The following is a 23,275-nucleotide window of genomic DNA, read 5'->3' on the forward strand; positions in this document are numbered from 1 at the left end:
GGGATTACATGTGCCCGCTACCACTCCCGGCTAATTTTTATAGTTTTAGTAGAGACAGGCTTTCACCATGTTGGTCAGGCCAGCCTTGAACTCCTGGCCTCAAGTGATCCACCCACCTTGGCTTCCCAAACTGCTGGGATTACAGGCCCTAATTATGGTTACATCCCTATCAGTGGTCCTGGATATTGTTTCCAAATGGTAAAGTTATTTAACGAGGCTGAAATGATCACTGTGGGATGCAGGGATGAATGTCTCAACTCTAAAATGGGTAAGAAAACTAAATTGGAGATGACTCAATTTCATGACACTTTCTCAACCTTATTGCCTTTCTTTCTTTAATAAGAAAACATAAAACAGTGAAGCAAAAAAATAAAAATGAAAATGGCAAAGAGAGGATGTGAAATACTGCATCTTCTCGGAGACAGCTGCTGAAGGACTCCCTATGGGAACAAAACTATTTGGCAGGTTTACAGCCATGTTCTTCATTTTACTTTTTTTGTTTCTATAATGGTTTGAGGTGGCGCAAAACTGTAGGACTTGTCTCATCCATAGAAACACTCTGAAGCTTTGATCTCAAGGTGGGGGAATCAGAGACTTGGTATTAAGCTCTGAGAGTATTTAAGGGGAATCAGATCAAGCAGTAGCAGAACAGAATTGGGCACTGATTGGCAACAGTGATGGTAACCTAGAACTGTCATTTGTAACCTAGAGCAACCTAGAGCTTGTCTTGATGACAGCAAGTCAAGAGGAACAGCCAGCAATAATGAGACCTATAGAAATATGGGATGGAGAGTTATACACGGTCAAAAGTAACTCGTGTATCGTGGGAGTAAGGTGTGTAAGAAGAACACTGGAGTAGTAGGTAAAAGGGACCTGAGTTCTAGTCTAGGCTATGATGATGGTGCAACCTAAGAAAAGTCACTTTCTCCTTTTGGATTTCTGGTTTCTCCTCTGTGAGAGGAGGTGGTCATTGTGGTCTTGCTGAGACACTTGTTCAGCTGTGGCATTCTAAGATTCTGTGAGCCAATAGTCATCTTCTGTGGCTATCCATAGGGAAACTGAAACTCTGGATAACATATGTATCCTGAAGACTTAGGGCCATGGAAGGTGTTGGTCTCTTGAAAAAGCTGAGATACTTGCAACGTCAATACTTCCCATATCCAAGTTGCCATGGAGATACAGAACCTTGGTTTTATGTAGACTTTCTAAGTCCCACCCAACACTCATCTCTCCATTCCTCAAAAAGTAAACATAAACACACACATGTACACACAGGCACATTCAAACATTAAGGCCCTCTGTTGGAATTCATGGCGTGAAACCTTCTCCCATCCTGCCAAGCCACTGTGCACTGAGGCGCTGCTGGGTTGGAAATCTAAACATGTACCTAGCAGCCACATGAGAGTTGTCCAGAAGCAGTTTAAGTTGGTATTTTATGGACAGGCATAGACACCTGCAAATCAGTACCATATTTCATGACAGGTCTTTTTGAGCTGAGCAATAAACAGACATATGAGTACGAGGAATAAAGAAAGTTTTCTTTGGAAACAAAGTTTGTAAAAGCACAATGCTGAAAAGTCAGAGGCAGGACAGCTGCAAAAGATGTGGTTGCCTGACCAGTGCAATTACACATTGGCACGACTGGGGTGGGCTGCTGGTCATGCTCTCAGAGGGGTCTGGCCATAGTGGCGCACAAATGGGCCAGCCCTCCATGGCCCGACTGTCATCTTAGGGCCATGTCAGAACCAAAGTAATGACAACACAGAAAGGAAACCGTAGGGCCACACGAACTGGTTCTAGACTTTAGAAAGCTGGGGCCTACACACAATGGCTACAGATAGCTGCATGTTTAAAAACATTCTGGGGCATACACAGTCCCCTTTAAGGGAGATGGTCATTGTCTGCGACACCATCTCACACCAGTCAGAATGGGCTATTATTAAAAAGTCAAAAAATAACAGATGCTGGCAAGGTTATGAAGAAAGAGAAATGATTATACACTGTTGATGGGAGTGTAGATTAGTGAAACCATTGTGGAAAGCAGCGTGGTGAGTCCTCAAAGACCTATACTGGGTATATACCCAAAGGAATGTAAATCATTCTATTATAAAGACACATGTGCCGGGCGCGGTGGCTCAAGCCTGTAATCCCAGCACTTTGGGAGGCTGAGACGGGCGGATCACGAGGTCAGGAGATCGAGACCATCCTGGCTAACACAGGTGAAACCCCGTTGCTACTAAAAAACACAAAAAAATTAGCTGGGTGAGGTGGCGGGCACCTGTAGTCCCTGCTACTCAGGAGGCTGAGGCAGGAGAATGGTGTAAACCTGGGAGGCGGAGCTTGCAGTGAGTTGAGATCTGGCCACTGCACTCCAGCCTGGGCAACAGAGCGAGACTCCGTCTCAAAAAAAAAAAAAAAAGACACATGCACACATATGTTCACTGCAGCACTATTCACAATAGCAAAGACACAGCATCAACCTAAATGCCCACCAGGGATAGACTGGATAAAGAAAATGTGGCACATATACACCATTGAATACTATGCAGCCATAAAAAGAACAAGATCACGTCCTTTGCAGAGACATGAATGGAGCTGCAGACCATTATCCTGAGCAAACTGATGCAGGAACAAACTACGAATTAAAATAATAGCAAATGGAATCACTAATAATCGCTTTGAAAAAAAGAGATGGCCATTGTCTGCAAGATGTTTTATAAAATACTTACCATTTTACAGACATCATCCCACTGAGGCCTCACAACTATCCAGTAGCAAGATATGATGATGATGATGATTATTTTCCCATTCTGTCTATGAGCAGAAAAGTTTTGGAGAGGCTAAGGCAGCCTGAGGCTCCATGGTGATATTTCCAGACTTTATATTATAAAACCCTCTAGGACAACACTGTCCAATAGAACTTTCTGCAATGCTGGAAATGCTCTGACATGGTCTACTATGAATATTGAGCACGTGAAATATGGTTAGTGCAATTGAGTTGTACATTTCATTTAATTTCATTAATTTAGATTTTAATGTAGGGGATCCCATGTGCCTATGGACTATTGCAGTGGACGGCACAGCCCTAGATGTTCCGTGGCAAGCAAGGGGAAGACTTAGGGAGCAGGACTCTGGGTCTCCCTTCTTGCTCTGACCCCAAAAGTCTACTTTTGATCTGTTTTCTATCGGAAAAAATAGTTGTTCCTGTTGTTAGAAAAAAAAAATTCCCTAAATCTCTGAGATTTGTCATCAGGGACTTTGGGCAAAGCACCTGTATTTCTGAGGCTCAGTTTTCTCTATGAAAAATGGACCCAACTTGCTGGGCACGGGGGCTCATACCTGTAGTCCCAGCACTTTGGGAGGCCGAGGTGGGTGGATCACCTGAGGTTGGGAGTTTGAGACCAGCCTGACCAACATGGAGAAACCCCGTCTCTACTAAAAATACAAAAAAATAGCTGGGTGAGGTGGCACATGCCTGTAATCCCAGCTACTCGGGAGGCTGAGGCAGGAGAATCACTTGAACCTGGGAGGCGGAGGTTGCAGTGAGCCAAGATTGCACCATTGCACTCCAGCCTGGGCAACAAGAGCAAAACTCCATCTCAAAAAAAAAAAAAAGAAAAAAAAGGAAAGAAAAATAGAGCCAACATTATTTGTCCTTAAAGGGGTGTTGGGCATAAAGTGATATAAGTAAAGTATGTGTGCGATGCTCAGAACATAACATGCTCAAAACACATAAATGCATTCGATCAAATTCAGATTTTATGGCAAAGGGGCTCACCAATTTTATGGATCCTATAGGAGAAATCCAGTTCTGCATACTTTATATGCATTTTTTTTTTTTGGTCCTTCTCCTTGTGCAGGGATGGGCATCGTACTGCTTTCCCTATTGTCAGATGGAGAAACTGAGGCATTGAGCATTAAAGTGACTCAGCACCACCACCCAGCCCATATATGTCAAAAGTGGCATTGGAACCTATGCAGTCTGACACCAAAGGCAACTGACATAACCACTGTGAACAAGCCATGTTATCCATAAGACTTGTGGAGTAAGTGGAGGCAACTCTATTACTTAGGAAATTCAGATTGGGGATTTTAGCTATAAATAAGCCAAATGTTTTGAAAGAAGAGACAAGGATGGGGCCAGAGCAGCCAGAGTTTCAATAGTTGTGGTGGGTTGTTCCACTTCATCTATCTCGTTCCCAACAGCCGCACAGTCATCTAAGGGGCTGGAGTTACCTTCATAGAAAACTCTTGCCCCTAACATAGTCTACTGCAGTCCATCGGAAGACATGTAGGTGTGGGTGACCATAGCTTCTTGTTGAAGATGGAGGGTAAGAAAGAGAAAAAAGCCCACCTGAAACGGAAGCCCGCCATATTTCAAGTGCTTAGTTTCCATAGTAGACAGTGTCACAGTATTGGTCCAATGTGAACCAACAGCATTTAGAGGGGTTGAGCTGCGACTGCTGGATGCAGAGTGACTTGTTAGGCTGCAGCCTGGTATTGGCAGCACTGGCTTGGAACACCACTGCAGGGCTGGTTCCTTAGAACCAAGAGCAGCCAACTTGAAAGCCCAATTAAGAACACACAGCTAAGGGAACCCAGTTACTCTTCTCTGCTTGGTGCATGTTCTTTTCCTTTTTTCAAGAGGAAGTTGTCTTTGTGCCACACTCTCAGTTCCTACCAGGTACCAGGGTTGTGTTTCTCCCACTGGGTAGGAGGAAGTTCAGAGGTCAGGTCTGAGAACTGTGGGATGTTGCCCATGATGAGGACAGAGATCCCATTTGACACACTGGGGTCTATGTCACCTTTCTGCCTCCACTCCCTATAGAAGATGTTGGAGAGGAGTGATCACTCTTCTCCAATGTCTGTGACAGACCAAAGACACCTTGGCTTTCCATCATGAGGGCTAGAGCAGTGCTGGAGCCCAAATGAATTCCACGCTATGCTGGCTGCATGACAGGCTCACCCCCTGCCAGGCGTCTTAGTGGCTGTGCGGGTGCCATTACCTTCTCCATCACCGGCAGTTCCTCAAGGAGCACAGATGATTAGAAATGACAGTAATTCAGAATGAGAGGGGGAAATAAGACCTCCTCTCTGTAAATTAGCAAAGAAGCAAGGTAAGGAGGGATGTCACCTGTGCCCCATGCTACTTTAACCTAGTGGTTTCCTGCCAGACTTATTGACAGCTCTCAAGAGCTGCTACAGCTTTCACAAGTGTGTAGATCTGACCCCATTCCTTTAGTCAGTGGGTCTCTCTTATACCTGCACAATGGCCTTGAAAGTCCAATCCTAGCCCCAAGACTGTTTGTTGGCAAATCTAATTGTCCCTACACCGGGGAGGACCATACTCCACAGTCGAAGCATGGACACGTTAGGGATGGGAATTTGTATTGTCAAGCGACTTGACATTTCCTAATCAAAAGTTTCCGGTTTTAGCTCATCATCTTCTTATGCATGTTTGCAGATGTTCTCTGGGGGTCTCAGCACATTTAAAGGCTAATTATATAGTTAAAGTTAATTATTCATTCATTAACATTCAAGAAGCCTTTAACAAGACACTACTTGTCTTGATGAATTAATGAAACCAGCGTGTGTGTGTGTGTGTGTGTGTGTGTATGTTACTGAAAATTAAAACATCTCTTTGATGATAACTGAATGTATTTTTTTCAGGTCAAACCAAACACTTGCCAGGAAGAGAAACACATTAACACGTGAGGTCAGTTGGCATGTCTGGGCAACTGTGGAACAGGGAACACAATTCAGATTTACCTTTACCAGCTCCATGAGTGAAGCCCGGTCATGGGACCTCCCTGAGCTTCAGTTTTCTCATCTGCAAGATGGGAAATACCTTATTACAGGGCTGGTTGTTGGATGGATTAAAATGGAAGTGAAGGTGTTTTGTTTGTAATTGCAGATGCTGGTGGGATTTAGGAGATTGTCTGGCAGTGGTGGTATCACTATGCAGAGAACCAGTGGAGGTGTGGAACACCACCGGGTACCCATCGGGGAAGGGCATTCATGATCCCCAGAAACGGTACCACTGGGGCATGATAACCTTTGAAATTGTTTACTTGGGCAAGAGACACTCAACCTATACAGAGACTATCTGCCATCAGCACAGGATAGTCTAAAACTGGCTTTGGGAAAATGGCCTAGAATCACATTTTGATTCTGGGTTTGTGAATACAAACTCTAAAGTCAGAGTTATACCAACATTGATGAATTTTCACAAAGGAAGCATTTTTCAAAGCAAACTCCATTAAGCTAATTTAATTCCTCGATCGATGTCTTGCATAACATAGTTAAATCGCTTCCAATTTTTTTGGAAACATTTTTACTGGGGTCAATTCTTTTGTGTTTAAATTTTATAAATATTTGTTTCATCAATCAGCATTTGGACCACAACAAATTTTACTAATTTATAACTTCTGCCATTTTGAGTTTCCTTTTGTGGTTATTATTTCCACTAAGTCCAATTCTCCTGGGTCAAAATTGTCCAGAGAACCAAAATTAGCTAAGAAGATTTGAGTCATCTATGGATTTTTAGTCAATACCAAATTTCACCCTATGTGCTTTCAGCTCTTGTCAGTTTACTTTGTGTGGGTTATTTCTACCAATAATATTCACTGTGAATTGGGCAAAAAAGATGGATGGTTAATATTTATTTTTTTAGCTGAGAATAAATCCTGAGGGATTTTATAAGACAGAGGTGGTAAGAAGCAGAGAAGAGGAGAGGATAGAAGAGAGGAAGAGAACTAGGCAGGAGGAAGAGATCCAGATGGAAGGAGGTACCAAGCAAAACAGGAAGACAGAGACAGAAAGAGAGAAAGAAGAAAAGATGAGAAAGAGAAAGTGAGAAAGAGAAACAGAGAAGGAGAAAGAGATAGTAGTGAGGTACAGACAGGGAGAGAATAAAAAGTGAGATATATTAGTTGCAAGAAACTAAGAGAAAAAAAGGAGGGAAAGAAACGAAGAGAAAGAGGACAGAAGAAGGTGATGAGGAGGGAGTGAGAAGGACAGTGATGTAGTTTGGCTGTGTCCCCACCCAAATCTCATCTTGAATTGTAGCTTTCATAATTCCCACCTGTTGTGGGAGGGACCTGGTGGGTGATAAGTGAATCATGGGGGCAGTTTCCCCTATATGGTTCTCATGGGAGAGAATACGTCTCAGGAGATATGATTGTTTTAGAAGAGTTTTCCCCCCTTACTTGGTTCTCATTCTCTCTTGCCTGCCACCATGTAAGACGTGCCTTTCACCTTCCACCATGATTGTGAGGCCTCCCTAGCCACATGGAACTGTGAGTCCATTAAACTTCTTTTTCCTTATAAATTACTCAGTCTTGGGTATGTCTTTATCAGCAGGGTGAAAATGGGCTAATATATAGAGAGAGAGAGGGAGAGAGAGGGAGAGGGGGAGAAAGAAAGAGGGAGGGTGGGGATAGAGAGAGACAGAAAGGATACCCAAGAGATGGAATGTACCCACTTTGTCTATTGACTGCTAATTTCAAAGAGAGGGAAGGACCGAAATGGCTGAGCAAATCCATCTAGCTGCAAGTACTTTGTTTCTGTTAATTTTAATGTTGGACCCAAACTGACTATGCCCAAGGAGTTGACAGAGTATGTAATCCAGTCTCTTCATTTTTCAGATGAGGACACTGAGGCCCAGAGATCTCTGCTCAATGTTTCCAGACCGGCCTGTCACTCACCAAAGCGGTGCACCTTCAGGACACCATTGTCGGGCTCCTCCAGTGCAAGACTTCAGCTGGGACGCAGGGTCAGAGAGCTGGCTCTGCACACTTTGTGGAAAGTTGGGCAAGTCTAAATATTTCTCTAAGCCTTGATTTCCCCATCTGACAGGAAGGAAAACATCATCTGTCTCCTATGTTGGTGCACTGGTTTAATGAAGTCACAGTCATAAACTTGGTGAATTGCAAAGCACTATGCAATACTGTATTTTCTTCACCACAACTCACGCTCTGACATCGGCACAGTATTGGTTCTTTCTGGAAGGTTACTCTTTATGGAACTTCTTAGAGTGGACTTTTCAAGGGTTGAGATCAGAGCTAACCATTCTGCTGCCAATTTCATGAAGCATAGCATTTTTATAATATTAGAACGACGGCTCAAAAAACGTTTTCTTTGTTCAGACTTTTCTTAAACATTTACTATGTGCTGGACTCTTTGCCTGAATATCTCATTTAATCTTTGCAATACGCTTCTAAGTGAAGGCAGCAAAATTAGTATAATTTTATAAGAGCGGAAAACTGGAGTTTAAGATGTTAATTAATTTGTCCAAGGTCCCAACACTGGATGTTACTGGAGTGAGAATTCGAATCCAGGATGCTTAGCCTTTAAGCACCCCGTGATACTGTTAGTAGTGATGACACTGCAGAACTTGTCACACAGGAAGACTGAAAGACAGGGACTCTCAGGGGCCAGAAAACATGAGAGTGAAAGAGAGATTATGAAAAACATCGAGATTTGTGAAAATGCTATTATGTGTTAGATAGAGTGCAGGGTACTTTCCGTAAGTCAACTTAGTTATTTCCCAGAGGAATTCCAGGAAATGGGATTTTACACATGTGGGAATCAGGCTCAGGGAAGTTATTTAATTCGCCAAAGGTCACACAGCTGGTATTAGAGACAGAATGTTAAAGTAGGCATTTCTTACTCCAAAATCCACTGAGAAAATATAAAAATAAGCAAATCAAATAAATTGACTATATAAGTTTGAAGGCTTCCAGAAAATATAAATGCTTACACCAAGAAATTCTATGTCCTGGTTTGATTCCTAGAAAACCACTTGTAGAGGTACACAGAGGAATCCCCAATGATCCTTAACACAGTCATATGACTGATAGCCCTCATCCCATCCCCCAAAAAAAATCTAGTAAGAAGAAAATGCTTAAAAAAACCTCTGATGCATGCATATCATAGAATTCTTTCCAGCAGTCAAAGAGAATGAAGGCAAAAAATGGAAAGCTCTCCAAAATATATCGTTCACTGAAAACCAAACTGTGACATACTGCATAGAGTTTGATAGCATTCCACAGAATAAAATTGTATTCTTATGTGCAGACATATTAATATATACAAATGCAGACTGGGCACGGTGGCTCATCCCTGTAATCCCAGCACTTTGGGAGGCCGAAGTGGGTGGACTACTAAAGGTCAGGAGTTTGAGATCAGCCTAGGCAACATGGTGAAACCCCATCTCTATTAAAAATACAAAAATCAACTGGGCATCATGGTGCACCCCTGTAGTCCCAGCTACTCAGGAGGCCGAGGCAGGAGAATCACTTGAACCTGGAAGGCGGAGGTTGCAGTGAGCCAAGATCGCACCACTGCACTCCAGCCTGGGCAACAGAGCAAGACTCCGTCACACAAAAACAAAAACACATACAAATGCATATAATAAAAGTCTGGGAGAAATGGAACGTACATCAAACAGACAACAGTTTGGCATTGAGATGCCAAGCCAAAGGAATGATGCCTTATCCGTATTTTCATTTTTTTTTTTTACAATGAGGATATATTTTTAAATGAGAAGCAATATAGCAAAATGGTTAAGGGCATAACTCCTAGAGCCAGTTCAAATCCCAGCTCTGAAGCTTACCAGCGCTGTGCCTGCGTCAAGACTTAACCTGTCTATATAGTGGAGATGCCGAGCATGCCAACCTCACGGAGAAGCTGTGAAGATTAAACGAAGAGTTACAGGTAATGCACTCATAAAAGCTCCTGGAGCCAGGCGCGGCGGCTCATGCCGGTAATCCCAACACTTTGGGAGGCTGATGAGGGTGGATCCCCTGAGGTCGGGAATTTGAGACCAGTCTGGCCAAGATAGTGAAACCCCATCTCTACTAAAAATACAAAAATTAGCTGGGTATGGTGGCGCACACCTGTAATCTCAGCTACTCTGGAGGCTGAGGCAGGAGAATTGCTTGATCCTGGGAGGTGGAGGTTGCAGTGGGCCAAGATCGTGCTGTTGCACTCCACCCTGGGTGAAGGAGCCAGACTCTGTCTCAAAAAGAAAAATACCTCCTGGCATGGAGTGATGGCCAGGAGGCAGGGGATAGAGATGGTATGGGAAATTGGCCAGCACAATTACCACGTGATGGTGGGAGTTCACAAGCAAGAATCCACTTTGCATACCTCTCTGCCATGCATCCCTGTGGAATACAACACCACTCCTCACAGCATACCCAGATAAAGTACTGGACAGCATCGCCTCTTCCCCTGGTCCCCAAGACAACTGAGGACAGCCTCCTCTGGCAGTGCTGATGTCAGACACCTATCAGAAGGTGATGATGGGAAAACCACACTACAGCCTAGGTGAGTATACCTCCAAATTCATGTCCACCTGGGATGTCAGAGTATGCCCTTACTTGAAAATCATGTCTTTGCAGATATAATTATTTAGTGATCTTGAGATAAAGTCATCCTGGATTTAGGGTGGGTCCTAACTCCAACGGCTGGAGTCCTTAGAAGAGGAGACATACCGAGGGAAGAAGGTTACCTGCTGATGGAGGCAGAGATTGGAGTGATGCAGCCACAAGCCAAGAGATACCTGGAGGCACCAGAAACTGGAGGAGGCAAGGAATGACCCTCACTTAGAGGGAGCAAGGTCCTGCTGACACCTTGATTCTGGACTTATGGCCCCCAGAACTGAGATAATAAAATTCTGTTGTTGCAACCCACCACGCTTGTGGTCATTTGTTATGGCCACTCTAGGAAACTACTTCACTGGGGACAACTGAAGGTGCAGTACCTGAGTTCCTATCACTCCTCCATCTGCATATCTCTACAGGAGGAAGGAGGCAGGGCTTGCTTTGGGAGAGGCAGCTGTCTGGGGTTGGCCCCGGGCACTTTCCATGGGGTGTAAACAGTGTCTTCTAACCTGTGCTAGAGGCTTTCGGTGGCCTGAGTGAGCCCAGTGCCAGGAAAACTCACTTCTCCCTGCAGCAAGAGAACACACAGGGCTGATACATTAACACCATGACCTTTTTAGCGCCTAGGTCAGTGGAGATGTGTTTATAATTTTACAGTGGGGAGAAAGGAAGCTGAGCTATTCCAAATCTGCAATGCTTCATGGGCAAGAGCAACTTCCCAGCTCCTAACCCCACGACCTTGTAACAGATAGGTACAACCCTTGCCAAGCTGTTCCCTTCTCAGGACAAGCGGAGGGTTAGCACAACATCACGGGTCAGAAAAGATGTTGGGTCTTCAACTGAATGCTGCCACTACTACTTACTAGATGTTAACCTTCAGATGAGCTCTGGCTTCTGCCTGAACTTCAGTGTCCTCCTCTATAAATGGAGAAAACGACTGGCAGAGTTGAATCAGGAGGAAATGAGATCACATGTTTGAAGTTCCCATGTGAGTTCAGCAAGAAATAACAAGAGGTGGGCCAGGTGTGTGGTGGCTCACACCTGTAATTCCAGCACTTTGGGAGGCCGAGGCAGGCAGATCACTTGAGGTCAGGAGTTTGACACCAGCCTGGTACAACGTGGCAAAACCCTGTCTCTACTAAAAGTGCAAAAATTGGCCAGGCCTGGTGGCGCACATCTGTGGTCCCAGTATTTGGGATGCTGAGGTACAAGAATCACTGGAACCCGGCAGGCGGAGGTTGCAGTGACCTGAGATCTCGTGACTGCACTCCAGCCCCGGTGAAACTCTGTCTCAAACAGACAAAAACAAACAAGAGGTGGATCCCTAAGGATATAGAACCTGCCAGGGAGTTCCTGCTTCTTCACAGTTCTTCCCCAGGAGGAATTTTCTGACCATGTGCTTCCTGTGGCTTGGCTGGAATAGAAGAAATTCATTTCCTCCACCCTCTAGCTCCATGCATTCATTTATTTTCCTCATCTCAATGGAAGAAGAAACATTACCCCTTTTGAAACAGTAGTAAAGATTTTAAAGAAAAAAAAGCGATCTTTTGAAGTAAAAATATGAACAAAATTGGTACTAGGTTTTGTATAATGGTGGGCAATTAGAAACGGCCTTAATTGTGGAATAATGTGAGAAGTCATATTTTTTGTTTTGTTTACGTTGGGACGCAAAGCATAGGCTCTGCGGTAAGATTGATCCCAGACACACTGCTTAATCTCTCAATGCCTGTTTCCTCAAAGGTGGATGAAAATCATGATAGTCACCGTCATATAGGGTTGTCATGCTGTTTAAGTTAGATAATGGAGGCAGAGCATTTAAAACAGTACCTGGCACTTAGGTAAGCTCCCAATAAATGGTACCTGTTGGTTAGAAATACCTCACTTGAGCCAGGCACGGTAACTCATGCCTGCAATCCCAGCACTTTGGGAGGCCGAGGTGGGAGGATCACCTGAGGCCAGGAGTTCAAGATCAGCCTGGCCAACATGGCGAAACCCCATCTCTCCTAAAAATACAAAAATTAACTGGGTGTAGTGGTGCACCCCTGTAATCACACTACTTGGGAGGCTGTGGCATGAGAATCACTTAAACCTGGGAGATGGAGATTGCACTGAGCTGAGATAGTACCACTGCTCTCCAGCCTGAGCAACAGAGCAAGACTCTGTCTCAAACAAAAACGAAAAAGAAAGAAAGAAAAAAGAAATAAACAATAAAATAAAATAAAAACAAACAATAAAAAAACAAAACAAAACAAAGAATTGCTTTGTGTCCAAAGCAATTCAGGTAGCTCACATTCACTGTAATAGAATAAGGTTTACACATACAGATAAAGCAATTGGAGTTGAGTGAATTCAGAAGTGGAATAGTAGCTCAGCCTTAGGGAAAGTCAGTAAACAGATACTCAGGCCACAGGCTCCACAATTATGAAAAAAGAATCATGCATTAAGCTCTGAATTGTGCAGTAGTCCAAGCAAAAAGAAAACTATAAGTTGTTACAAGAATTGTGTTGTCCACAAGATCAAAGCATGCCTCAAACAGAACAAAGCAATGCTCTTCATTGTACAGAAGTGTGAGGGATGCCACAGGATGACATTCTCCACAAGCTGTCCTGTAATAACCGTATCAGCAATCTTTTCAAAAATAACTATTTCTTGTAGTACCTTTCAGTGCTAGTTAAGGCATGATGAAAACACAAAGCAGTAAAAGCTAAATTAATTAATATTCCTCTAGCTCAATGAAACTATCACCTGGTCCTTAAATGTGGAAACTAAACAACAGAACTGTCCACTTTGATTGCGAAAAGCAAAACAAATTTGCATATGCACTCATTCAACTTGTATGAATTGTATACACGCGTCGACAATACAAGAATGAAATGCAGGTAAAACCACAGAATTACAGTCAGAAGAAACTTTTTTCTAGCTATTGCAAGTAATACTGTGTTGCTGAAAATTTGTTAAATGTAAAAGAATGTAAAGTCCATCATCCCAATCACCTAGCAGCATCTCTGATAACATTTTGATATATTTCTTTTTAGTCTGTCTTTTTACCTTTTTTCCATCTCTGAGTTTAAAGAATTACGATCCCACTTTATTTAACTCCCCCCCAACAATTTTTTCTACTTTAAATAAAGGTTTTATAGGTGGCCTTGAAAATCCTTTAATGTTGTTTTAATAGAGCTTAGCAGGAAATAATTCCAAGTACCAAAAAAAAAAAAAAGATGTCTGTGTTTATTTGAGTTTTTATTAAGGAAAAAACTTCTTAACTCTATGATGTGGAAGCAATTTTTTTTGAGCTTTGTTTGCAGTGTGGGGGTAGATCTCAGAAACCAGGTCATTGTCGATCTGATTTTCTCTGGAGATGATGCTATCCCATTTGGAACAGCTCACTGAACCCTGATGTCTGTGGTCACTTTCGAATTCAGCAGCCGGAAATGAACCATTTGTGTTTGATTCTGTTTGGCTGATAAAATACAGCAAATAAAATCCACTCAAATGGCATCTTTGAAAAAATTTGCTCTGCTGAGCAACTGCTGAACTTCAGTGAAGATCCTTATACTCTTCTAGTTCACCTTTGCCTTGGGAATGCCAATATCCCAGAACCAGTTTCTTTTGAGGATAGAAATAATGCTGTGATTTCATCAATTCTCAGATCATCAATTAATATGATATGTACTCTATCATGTATGCACATATGTAATATCTAACTTTAGTTTTCACTTCTCCCCTGAACCATAATCCCACATTTCCAACTGCTTAGGTGGCATTTCCAAGTGGGGAAGTAAGCCTAACTTCCATACTTACTAATTCTGCAATGTAGTTACTTAGCTGAATAGCCTATTGGGTAATTAGGCTAACAATGTTGAGCTTCAGATTCTTCACCTCTTAAAAGGGATATTAATGGTATCCAGATTGTAGGGGTGTTGTGAGGATTAATTGAGATTAGGCATGTGAAGTGCTCAGGGCTGCAGCTCACTAATTGTAAGGTCGCATTAAGTGCAAAGATGCCTGGATATATGATGATGGTGTCCCAAAGGCACCTCCAACTTAATATGCCTAAACCTAAACTCACATTTTGCCACATCTCCACCCATCCTGCAACCTCCCCCTGAAATATCCTTCCTCTTCCTTGTCCTGTTTAGTCACTACAGAACTCCATCTCTCAACAGTCAACTAGCTAACCTCTCAAAGACATGGACTACCTACATCTGAATCACTAGAAGCGCTAATAAAAATGGACATTCCTGGCCAGGTGCGGTGGCTCATGCCTGTAGTTCCAGCAATTTGGGAGGCCAAGGTAGATGGATCACCTGAGATTGGGAGTTTGAGTCCAGCCTGACAAACATGGAGAAACCCTGTCTCTACTAAAAAATACAAAATTGACAAGGCATGGTGGTGCATGCCTGTAATCCCAGCTACTCGGGAAGGCTGAGGCAGGAGAATCGCTTGAACCCGGAAGGCAAGGGTTGTGGTGAGCCAAGATCGTGCCATTGCACTCCAGCCTGGGCAACAAGAGCGAAACTCCATTTCAAAAAAAAAAAAGGTACATTCCTAAATCCCACAGGCTTTGCAAACCTGTGCTCTAGGATAGGAATTCAGTGCTTATTTGTTTTTCAATGCAAAACTTTCTATGAAGACATTTCAAACATGTGCAGGGAGATAGGACTACACTGTTCCTTTGTTTTTACAGACAAGTCACTGAGGACAACTGAAGCCCTTTTAGAAAAATATTTACTGGTCAAAACACAATACTCCCTAATATTTTTTTAAATGTGCATCAAAAGACACTATCAGCGTAATAGCTAGAACATAAAAAGGTAACCCATAGAATAGGAAAAACTATTTGCAAATTGTATATCTGATAAGGGATTGATATCCAGAATATATACAGAACTCCTAAAACCTGACAACAACAACAACAAAAACCCAAACAACCCAAATGTAAAATGGCCAAAAGACATGCATATCCACTTCTCAAAAGAAGAAATACAATTGGCCCATAAGCAGGTAAAAAGCGCTCAATACCACTAATCATTATGGAAATGCAAATCAAAACTGCAATGAGATACCACCTCATACCCAGTAGGATGGCTACTACTAGAAAAACAGAAAACAAGTATTGGTGAGGATGTGGAGAAATTGGAACCCTTGAGCCCTGTTGGTGGGAATGCAAATGGGACTGTGGAAAACAGTATGGTTGTTTCTCAATAATTAAAAATAGAATTGACATATGATCCAATTATTTCACTTCTGCCTATATGCCCCCAAAAAACCAAAGTCTCAAAAATATATTCACACATCTATGTTCACAGAAGCATGATTCAAAATAGTCAAAATGCTGAGACAACTCAAGTGTCCACTGAAAGATGAATGGATGAGCAAAATGTGGTACCTGAATACAATGGAATAAATATTCCTTAAAAAAGAATAAAATTTTGACACATGCTAAAACATGGATAAATATTATGCTAAGTGAAATAAGCTAGTCACAAAAAGACAAATACTGTATGATTCCACTTAGATGAGGTATTTAGAGTAGTCAAAATCATAAAGACGAAATGTAGAATGGTGGTTGCCAGGGGCTGGGGAAAAGGGGGATGAGGAGTTTTTGTTTAGTGGGTAGAGAGTTGCAGTTTTACAAAAGAGCTTTGGAGACAGATGGTGGTAATTGTTGTATCACGTGATGAATGCATTTAATACCACTGAACCATACACTTAAAAATGTGAAGATGGCAAATTTTACGCTATGTATATTTTATCACAATAAGGAGAAAAGACAATCCTGTCTTCCAATTCTTCTAACATGTAAAACGAAACCAGCAGAGACCTGCCTGTTTTTCAACACTGTAGTGCTGAGAATAAAATCACACAGGGGACTGGGGATCCTGAGAGCTGAAAACTGAGGCTTCTATTCTAAGGAAATTGGGACTTTTCCATAAATGTATACACTCAGAATTGTACATGAAAATCAATTAAAATAAAAACACAAACTATCCCACTGTGTCTTGAAATATTAGGCTCTTTGGAGTTCTAGGGATGTTGTTTAATTTAAATCTGGCATAAGTGCGACGCTTGCAGTTTTGCCCCCATGCCAAAACGGCTTGGAGGACATCAGCTTCTGATGACTGAGCATTTGTAAATCTAAATATGTCTCCACTCATTTCAGCTTCAGCTCCCTCTTCTAGGGCGGGCGTTCTTAAAATTTGATTAGGGCATATCAGAGTCACCTGAAGAGCTTGTTAAACTACGCAGATCTTCAGACCCCTCCTTACAGAGATTCTGATTCAACTGGCTCAGTGGGGCTCAGCAATCTACATTTTTATTAGCACCTATTCTGATTCAGACTCAGGCTACCTTGAGAAGCATTCGTCTAGAAACCTGGGGTCACTGACGCTCTTCCACCTTTGGTTCACCGGAGTCCCACAAGGCACAACAGATCTGTGCCTGAAAAATCCCATCTTTGTTGATGTTTACACATCAAACCCTCTTTTCTGATTTGTCTGATAATTTATCTCCATTTACTATGAATTTCAGTAAACAGTAAAACTTAGCTTTCAAGTTTTTCTCTGCCTATCCTTTCTTCAAAAAATTATGGATTCCAAAGACAAGCATTTGGTCTGTCTACTCTGTATATGCCTATCCCAATAAAACATGTTTCTTGAACTCCTTTAAAATAGTTCTCAGCTCTGTTGCACAATGAATAGTGTGTTGGACTTCTAAAACAGTAGTTCTCAAATATTTATGTCTCAAAATCACGTTGTGTGGTGTGGTTGGGGGAATGATGCTTATTATAATGAAGATTCACAGGCTCCATAGCTAGAGAGAAAGCCTTGTGCTGGGTCCAGGAATCTGCACTTTGACAGGTAATCATGTGATTCAGGTACAGCTGGTCCATTGGCCAGGCTTGGAGGCACCCAATTTGGGGGCATGATTCTAAATCCTTTCTGCAAAACTGACAGTTGTTTGTGTGTGTGGTTTATCCGAGTTTTCTTAAGTGTTTGACACAAATAAAAGAATCTCAGAACTAGTTCAAAGATCGTTTCACTTCTTAGATGGGGAAACTAGAAAGTGACTTGGAGAGGTGACATGACTCGTCCCAGGACACAGCTAGCTAATGCTCGAGCCCAGACTCAAACCCAGCTGGGACTGTCATTTGACCATAATCCAAAGCCCGTCTGGTGTTCAAGACTCTCCCAGAAAATTACAACCCCTAATTTCACTGACCCTGGTGTGCATGCACGTGGCTTTGCTAGGCAGCAGATGTTACTGAAACGTGTGGGTGGAGCAGTGAGACCCAGCAGCTGAGCCACGTGCTCTGGATGTTCTAAGTCAAGGCCTGCTGGATTCTAGGTTGGGGGAATGTTCTAAAGCTGAGCAATTCAGGAGCAGATGAGGTTACCTTCTTCAACCTTCCAGAGGGAAGATAAGTATATAAATATCTTATCTTCCAATCTTCTACAGATGCTGGATGTGGTGAAGGACGAGAATGACTCTTTTTTTTAAAGGCTCGGTGGTAGGTACATGAAGATTTCATTGTATTATTATTATTCCTTAAACAGCAATATATTTCATAATGAAAAATTTAAAAAGGAAACAAGAGATGTGAAAAGGAAGGAAAAGGCCTATGAGTGTGGTGACGTGGACACTTGAAAGACCGCAGTCTCGTGGTGGGATGTTGAGGAGACACAACCAACACAAAGTCGATCAGATGTTGGTGTAGTTCTGTGGTGGTAATTCTCATATTTTGGTTTTCATAATCATCTGAGGAGTTGAAGTCGTGTCTCATACCGTCCACCAAGAAAAATTCCAAATACTAACAAACGCAACCAAAATAGAAAACACAAGATAATTATCTTGTAATACCAGAATGATGAAAGACTTTTGAATTACGTCTCACAATTCAAAAGCCATAAGAAAATGGTTGATGTATTTCACTACAAAAAAGATAAAATCTGCATGAAAAAAAAGCATCATGAGCAAGTTCAAAAGACAACAAAAGAAATAGGGAAAATATTTGTAACCACATCACAAAAGGCTCATCTGTCCAATATACAAATGAATAAGAAAAAGACCAACAAACCAATAGAAATATTAGTAAAAGTAAAAAAGGAATTGATGATGGCTCTTAAGTATATAAATATGGCCAAAATTTACTGAAAATAAGTGCAAATTTATATCTCAGCATACTTTTTACCTATTATCTTAGCAAAATTTTGAAAGATTAATTACACATTGTATTGCCAAAACTTTGGAGAAATAAGCTCTCTCATGCACTGATGGGTAAGTACAAATTTCTTTTGGAGGGAGATTTGGCGATATCTGTTAAAATTGCAACTATGACCCACTCTTTCAAGAAATTTATTCTACATTGAATGTGACACAATCCAAAGATATTCACTGCAGCTTTGTTTGCAATAGCAAAAGACTGGAAACAACCTAAATGTCCAACAGTAGAGGCCTGACCAAATAAAATATGGTATATTTGCATAATGAAAGATTATGACTCTATAAAAATACTTGATGGCTCTTTATGCATTAATATAGAAAGATTCAGAAGAACATATTGGAAGGATACACAGAGCAAATGTGGTTACCATGGAAGGGTACTAGATGAGGAATAGTGTGGAGGGAAAACTTTTCACTGTTTTTCTTTTTCTGTACCTTTTTATTTTTGAAGTATATAAATATCTTATCTATTCAAAATTTAATTTAGGCCGGGTATAGGGACTCACTCCTGTAATCCCAGCACTTTGAGAGGCTGAGGCAGGAGAATGGCTTAAGCCTTCTGAATTTGAAATCAACCTGGGTAACACGACAAAACCTCGTCTCTACGTGAAACACAACAATTAGCCAGGTGTGGTGGGACACGCCTATAGTCCCAGCTACTCAGGAGGCTGAGGAGGGATGATCACCTGAGCCCAGGGAAGTCCAGGCTGCAGTAAGCTATGATTACACTGCTGTACTCCAGCCTGGATGTCAGAGTGAGACCCTGTCTGAAAAAACAAAGAAACAAACAAACAAAAAAACCAATTACTTAAATAATTAATCAAGGAGCCTGTTAAACATGTATGTGGTTTTCCCAAATATTAACTCTAATGAAATTAAATCTCCAGGAATGAGAACTGCTATGCTCTCATCCTTAAGGGTATATTGAATTATTTCTTTAAAAATGACTTGTGGCTGGGTGCAGTGGCTTATGCCTGTAATCCCAGCACTTTGGAAGGCCGAAGCAGGAGGATCACCTGAGCTCAGAAGTTCAAAATGTGCCTGGTCAACATGGTGAGACCCCATCTCTACAAAAACACAAAAATTAGCTGGGCGTGTTGGTGTGCGCCTGTAATCCCAGCTACTCAGGAGGCTGAGGCAGGAGAATTGCTTGAACCTGGGAGGTGGAGGTTGCAGTGGGGCGAGACTGCGCCATTGCACTCCAGCATGAGCAACAAGAGTGAAACTCCATCTCCGAAAAAAAAAAAATACTTGTACTCCTTCAGCTCTAGTTTCTGAGTTTAAAGTAACGATGCAAAGCATCCCCCACATAGGAGATTGAGTATAGAGTGAATCTGCCATCTGCCCAAGTTTTCTAAGATGGATGTTGTAATTATTATATGGCTTCCAGAAAACAATTTGTACAATTTATGGTCACGAATGGTTTCCATTTTTCTCTTTTTTTTTTCTTGCTATTATATTTTTAAAAAGATTGAAAAAGAAAACAACCCATTTTGTACTCTGGTTAATAAATGGAGGGAGAGAAAGTCAGCTAGGCATCAACCATTGTCTCCAACCATTATCTGCATTTGCGCTCATGGTCTGTCCAAAACGACAGTATATGTTGATTAAAAGACCTCGATGGAAACAAACAAACAAAAATCCCAACCCCATGGCTAAACTGTAAAGTCATCAACAATGGATCTTTTCTGGTATCTATGAAAGTGGAAGACACAAATATTCTATGGCTCAGCAGTTGCAGTCTTCGGTGTATACCAAGAGAAATTCACTCACTCATTAATGAAAGAAGCGTTATTCATAGTAGCCCCAAAACAGGACATTACCCAAATTTCCATCAAGATTAGGAGAGAGACATCCATGTGTGGTGTGTTCCAACAATGAGAATGAAAGCACTGAAATTACATGCAACAATCTTGCAAACACAATGTTGAGCCAAAGAAGACAAAAAAGAAAAGAGTGTGGCTTTATTTCTATGTTAAAATAGCAGGCACCAAGAATCTACAGCTTTAGAAGTGCAGGAGGTGGGTGGAAGATATTGACTGAAAGAGGGTGTGGGGTGGGGTTCCAGGGATTGATGACCTGGATGATCGGTTTGTACAAAGCCATAATGCAGCATATTTAATATTTGTGAATTTTCTGCATTTTTGTTATACTTCAAAAGTTTAAAGAAATCATTCCAAGCCAGAATGAGCACTGGGGGAATGAGTTTTTCAGAAATCATAGACTCAGCTTCTAAATAAATGCTCTCCCAGCCCCTGCTGAGATGCCAAAGAGATTCCAAAGGCACAGACTGAAAGCGCAGAATGCTCACAGCCAAAATGACCAGGATTTCTATGCAGAAATCCGGGCTTTGATGCTTCCGAGGGGCCTCTGTCTCCCCCTACCAGACACAAAGCCAGCAGCAAGGCCTTCACAATGGGCTTGCAGAATAGCCGAAGAGGAGGTTATTTATTAAGCTGCAAGGAGAATACACCTGCGGTCACGTTTCCATGCAGGAATCTGTGACAACTGAAATGCCCCATATGAGCTAATTTTCTGGATAATCAAAATCTCCTCATTAAACAACTCTGTTACTGAAAATAAAATCATTTTTACTGAATTTAATCCTTTCTAAAATGGATTTCATGCATTCCCGACTTTTCGGAAGAGTCCACGGAATAGAATTTAATCTTTACAATAAATAACAACACTCACATTTAGGTACTGTCTATTTTCCATCCATAATGCTTTCCATCAGATTTTCTCTCTTAGGTCCTATTATTATTCCCATCTTAGGTATGAGGCTATGAAGTATGAGAAGCTCTCTCTCCAAAGTCTAAACTCCTAACCCCTGTGCTATCTTTTCTTTACAGCTTCAGCTATGGAGTCTGTGTTACACTCCACAATGCCAACAGACAGACAGGAATGCTAGCTGTAACTTGAATGATTTGAGTTCTCATTGCTTTTCTCCCATCTTTTCTTTCTCTTTCATCAATATTATACAATTAGTTTTTTCATAAAGCTCCTACTAGCAAGCTACTGCTCACCACTCCCAGAAAACCTCCTACCTAAAATCAGATAAAAATCTTTGTTTTCACTACTTTAAACTCTCAGCCTTCTTGGATCTTTCTATTTGGTTAAAATATCCTATGGGGTTGGACAAACTTCTTTATCAGTCTAAGAAACCCCTCTGTTTCTGTGCATTTCAAAGCATCCTGGATTTGCTTTTTCTTAACCCAACTCAGAAGGAAACCTGGGATGCTCATTAGATTAACAAAAACAGCCCTCAACTGGGGCCCATCTGGACCACAGTCACTCTCCAGAAATACAACAATGGGAGCAGATAAGAACTGAGGCATGCCAAGAGTCAATTTCTCTAAGGTTTATCGCCCACAGACCTGTGGAGAAAAGGAAACTGCCATCCTTACCCCGTTTTCAGGCTGACCAAGGCATCCTCTACTCCCTTCTGATTAAATTTGGTCATGTACTGATGCATGTAGGGATAGTTATTCCGAATATTTCTCTCCGTGCTTCCATTAGGCACTGTCCCAAATCGAAAAGGTGGGGAATAGTCATGAGGTCTCTGAAACTGGAGAGAGAACGAGAAAGGAAGCGAGAGAGCAGGAAAAGAAGGGAGGAGGGGGAGGAGAGAACAAATAAGAAATCAGTGATCATTTCATCTGGTGTTAGGAGTTAAACACATGCATTAGGGCAGGATGACAATAAAATGTTACTTTTTGGTCTTTCTTTCTACTTAATCACATCTTCAGTCCGTCTGTGAGCTCCAGGAGGGTGGACCTAGCATCTGTTTTCTTCTGTACTATTGCTCAGGTCCTAGCACCGGGCCTGGCTGGGTGGTCCATAGATACTTGTTGAGTTGAACTTTTTATTGCCATTATAGAGACTAGCACAGTGTTAGGCACACAGTCAGTGCTTACAAATGCTGAATGAGCTGAACTTAAGGTACTACCTTAGTCCAGTCCATTTATCCACTTCATGATGAAATTTTCTGTGACCTTCACCAATCACTCCCTTCTCTAAACTCCATTTATAATTACCTTCACCTCACCCAGAAAATGACTATATATTACCACTTATTCATTGTCTACTCACTCAGTCATTCATTCACTCCTGCAGGCACTATTTATCTAGTGCCTAACATTCCCCAGGCATAATTGCCAGTGCATGGCAGGTTCCATGAATACTTGTTGAGCCACAGTCCCTGTTGATCTTTAGCTTTCAGGGATGCCCAGCACTCGGCTCTCAAGCCCCCCATAAAGGCCTATAGTCCATGCATCACCAGTCTTCCCTGAGGGACTGGATGATTCTGTCTGTCTACCACTTCAATGTTTCAGGTGACTCAATGAGAGTCAAAGAAAAGAAAACTGGATCTGAGTTCCAGAAATACAGCTAAACACTAGAGATGGCACCGGGCTGTGGTTGTAAGTGGGAGCTCGAACTGGCTGGTTGGAAAATCAGATTCGATCACATACAAGCTGCAGAACCCTAGATAACACATTCACTTCATGCTGCCTCCATTTATTTTCCATCTGTAGAGTGGGGGGCCTCCAGGAAGATCTCAACATAAGTTTGTCAAGTAACTGGAATAGTGCCTGGACCACAGGAAGCATTCAAAAATAAATTTATTATTACCTTTTGTTATTGTCATTATGAGTGAAAAAGGA

The 23,275-nt window shown here is 41.8% G+C and overlaps 1 protein-coding gene across 4 annotated transcripts in view; it reads right to left on the reverse strand.

Moving 5' to 3' along the window:
• GRIN2A (glutamate receptor, ionotropic, N-methyl D-aspartate 2A) overlaps positions 1-23,275 on the reverse strand; it is a 434,662-nt gene that overhangs the window by 40,915 nt on the left and 370,472 nt on the right. For all 4 annotated transcript variants that reach the window (XM_011961386.1, XM_011961385.1, XM_011961388.1 and 1 more), the window contains one exon: positions 22,019-22,179. In XM_011961386.1, the coding sequence (XP_011816776.1) occupies positions 22,019-22,179 (161 nt within the window). The remainder of the gene's footprint in view (positions 1-22,018; positions 22,180-23,275) is intronic.

This window comes from Colobus angolensis, unplaced genomic scaffold, assembly GCF_000951035.1.
Source record: "Colobus angolensis palliatus isolate OR3802 unplaced genomic scaffold, Cang.pa_1.0 Scaffold55, whole genome shotgun sequence".
Taxonomy (NCBI): Eukaryota; Metazoa; Chordata; class Mammalia; order Primates; family Cercopithecidae; genus Colobus; species Colobus angolensis.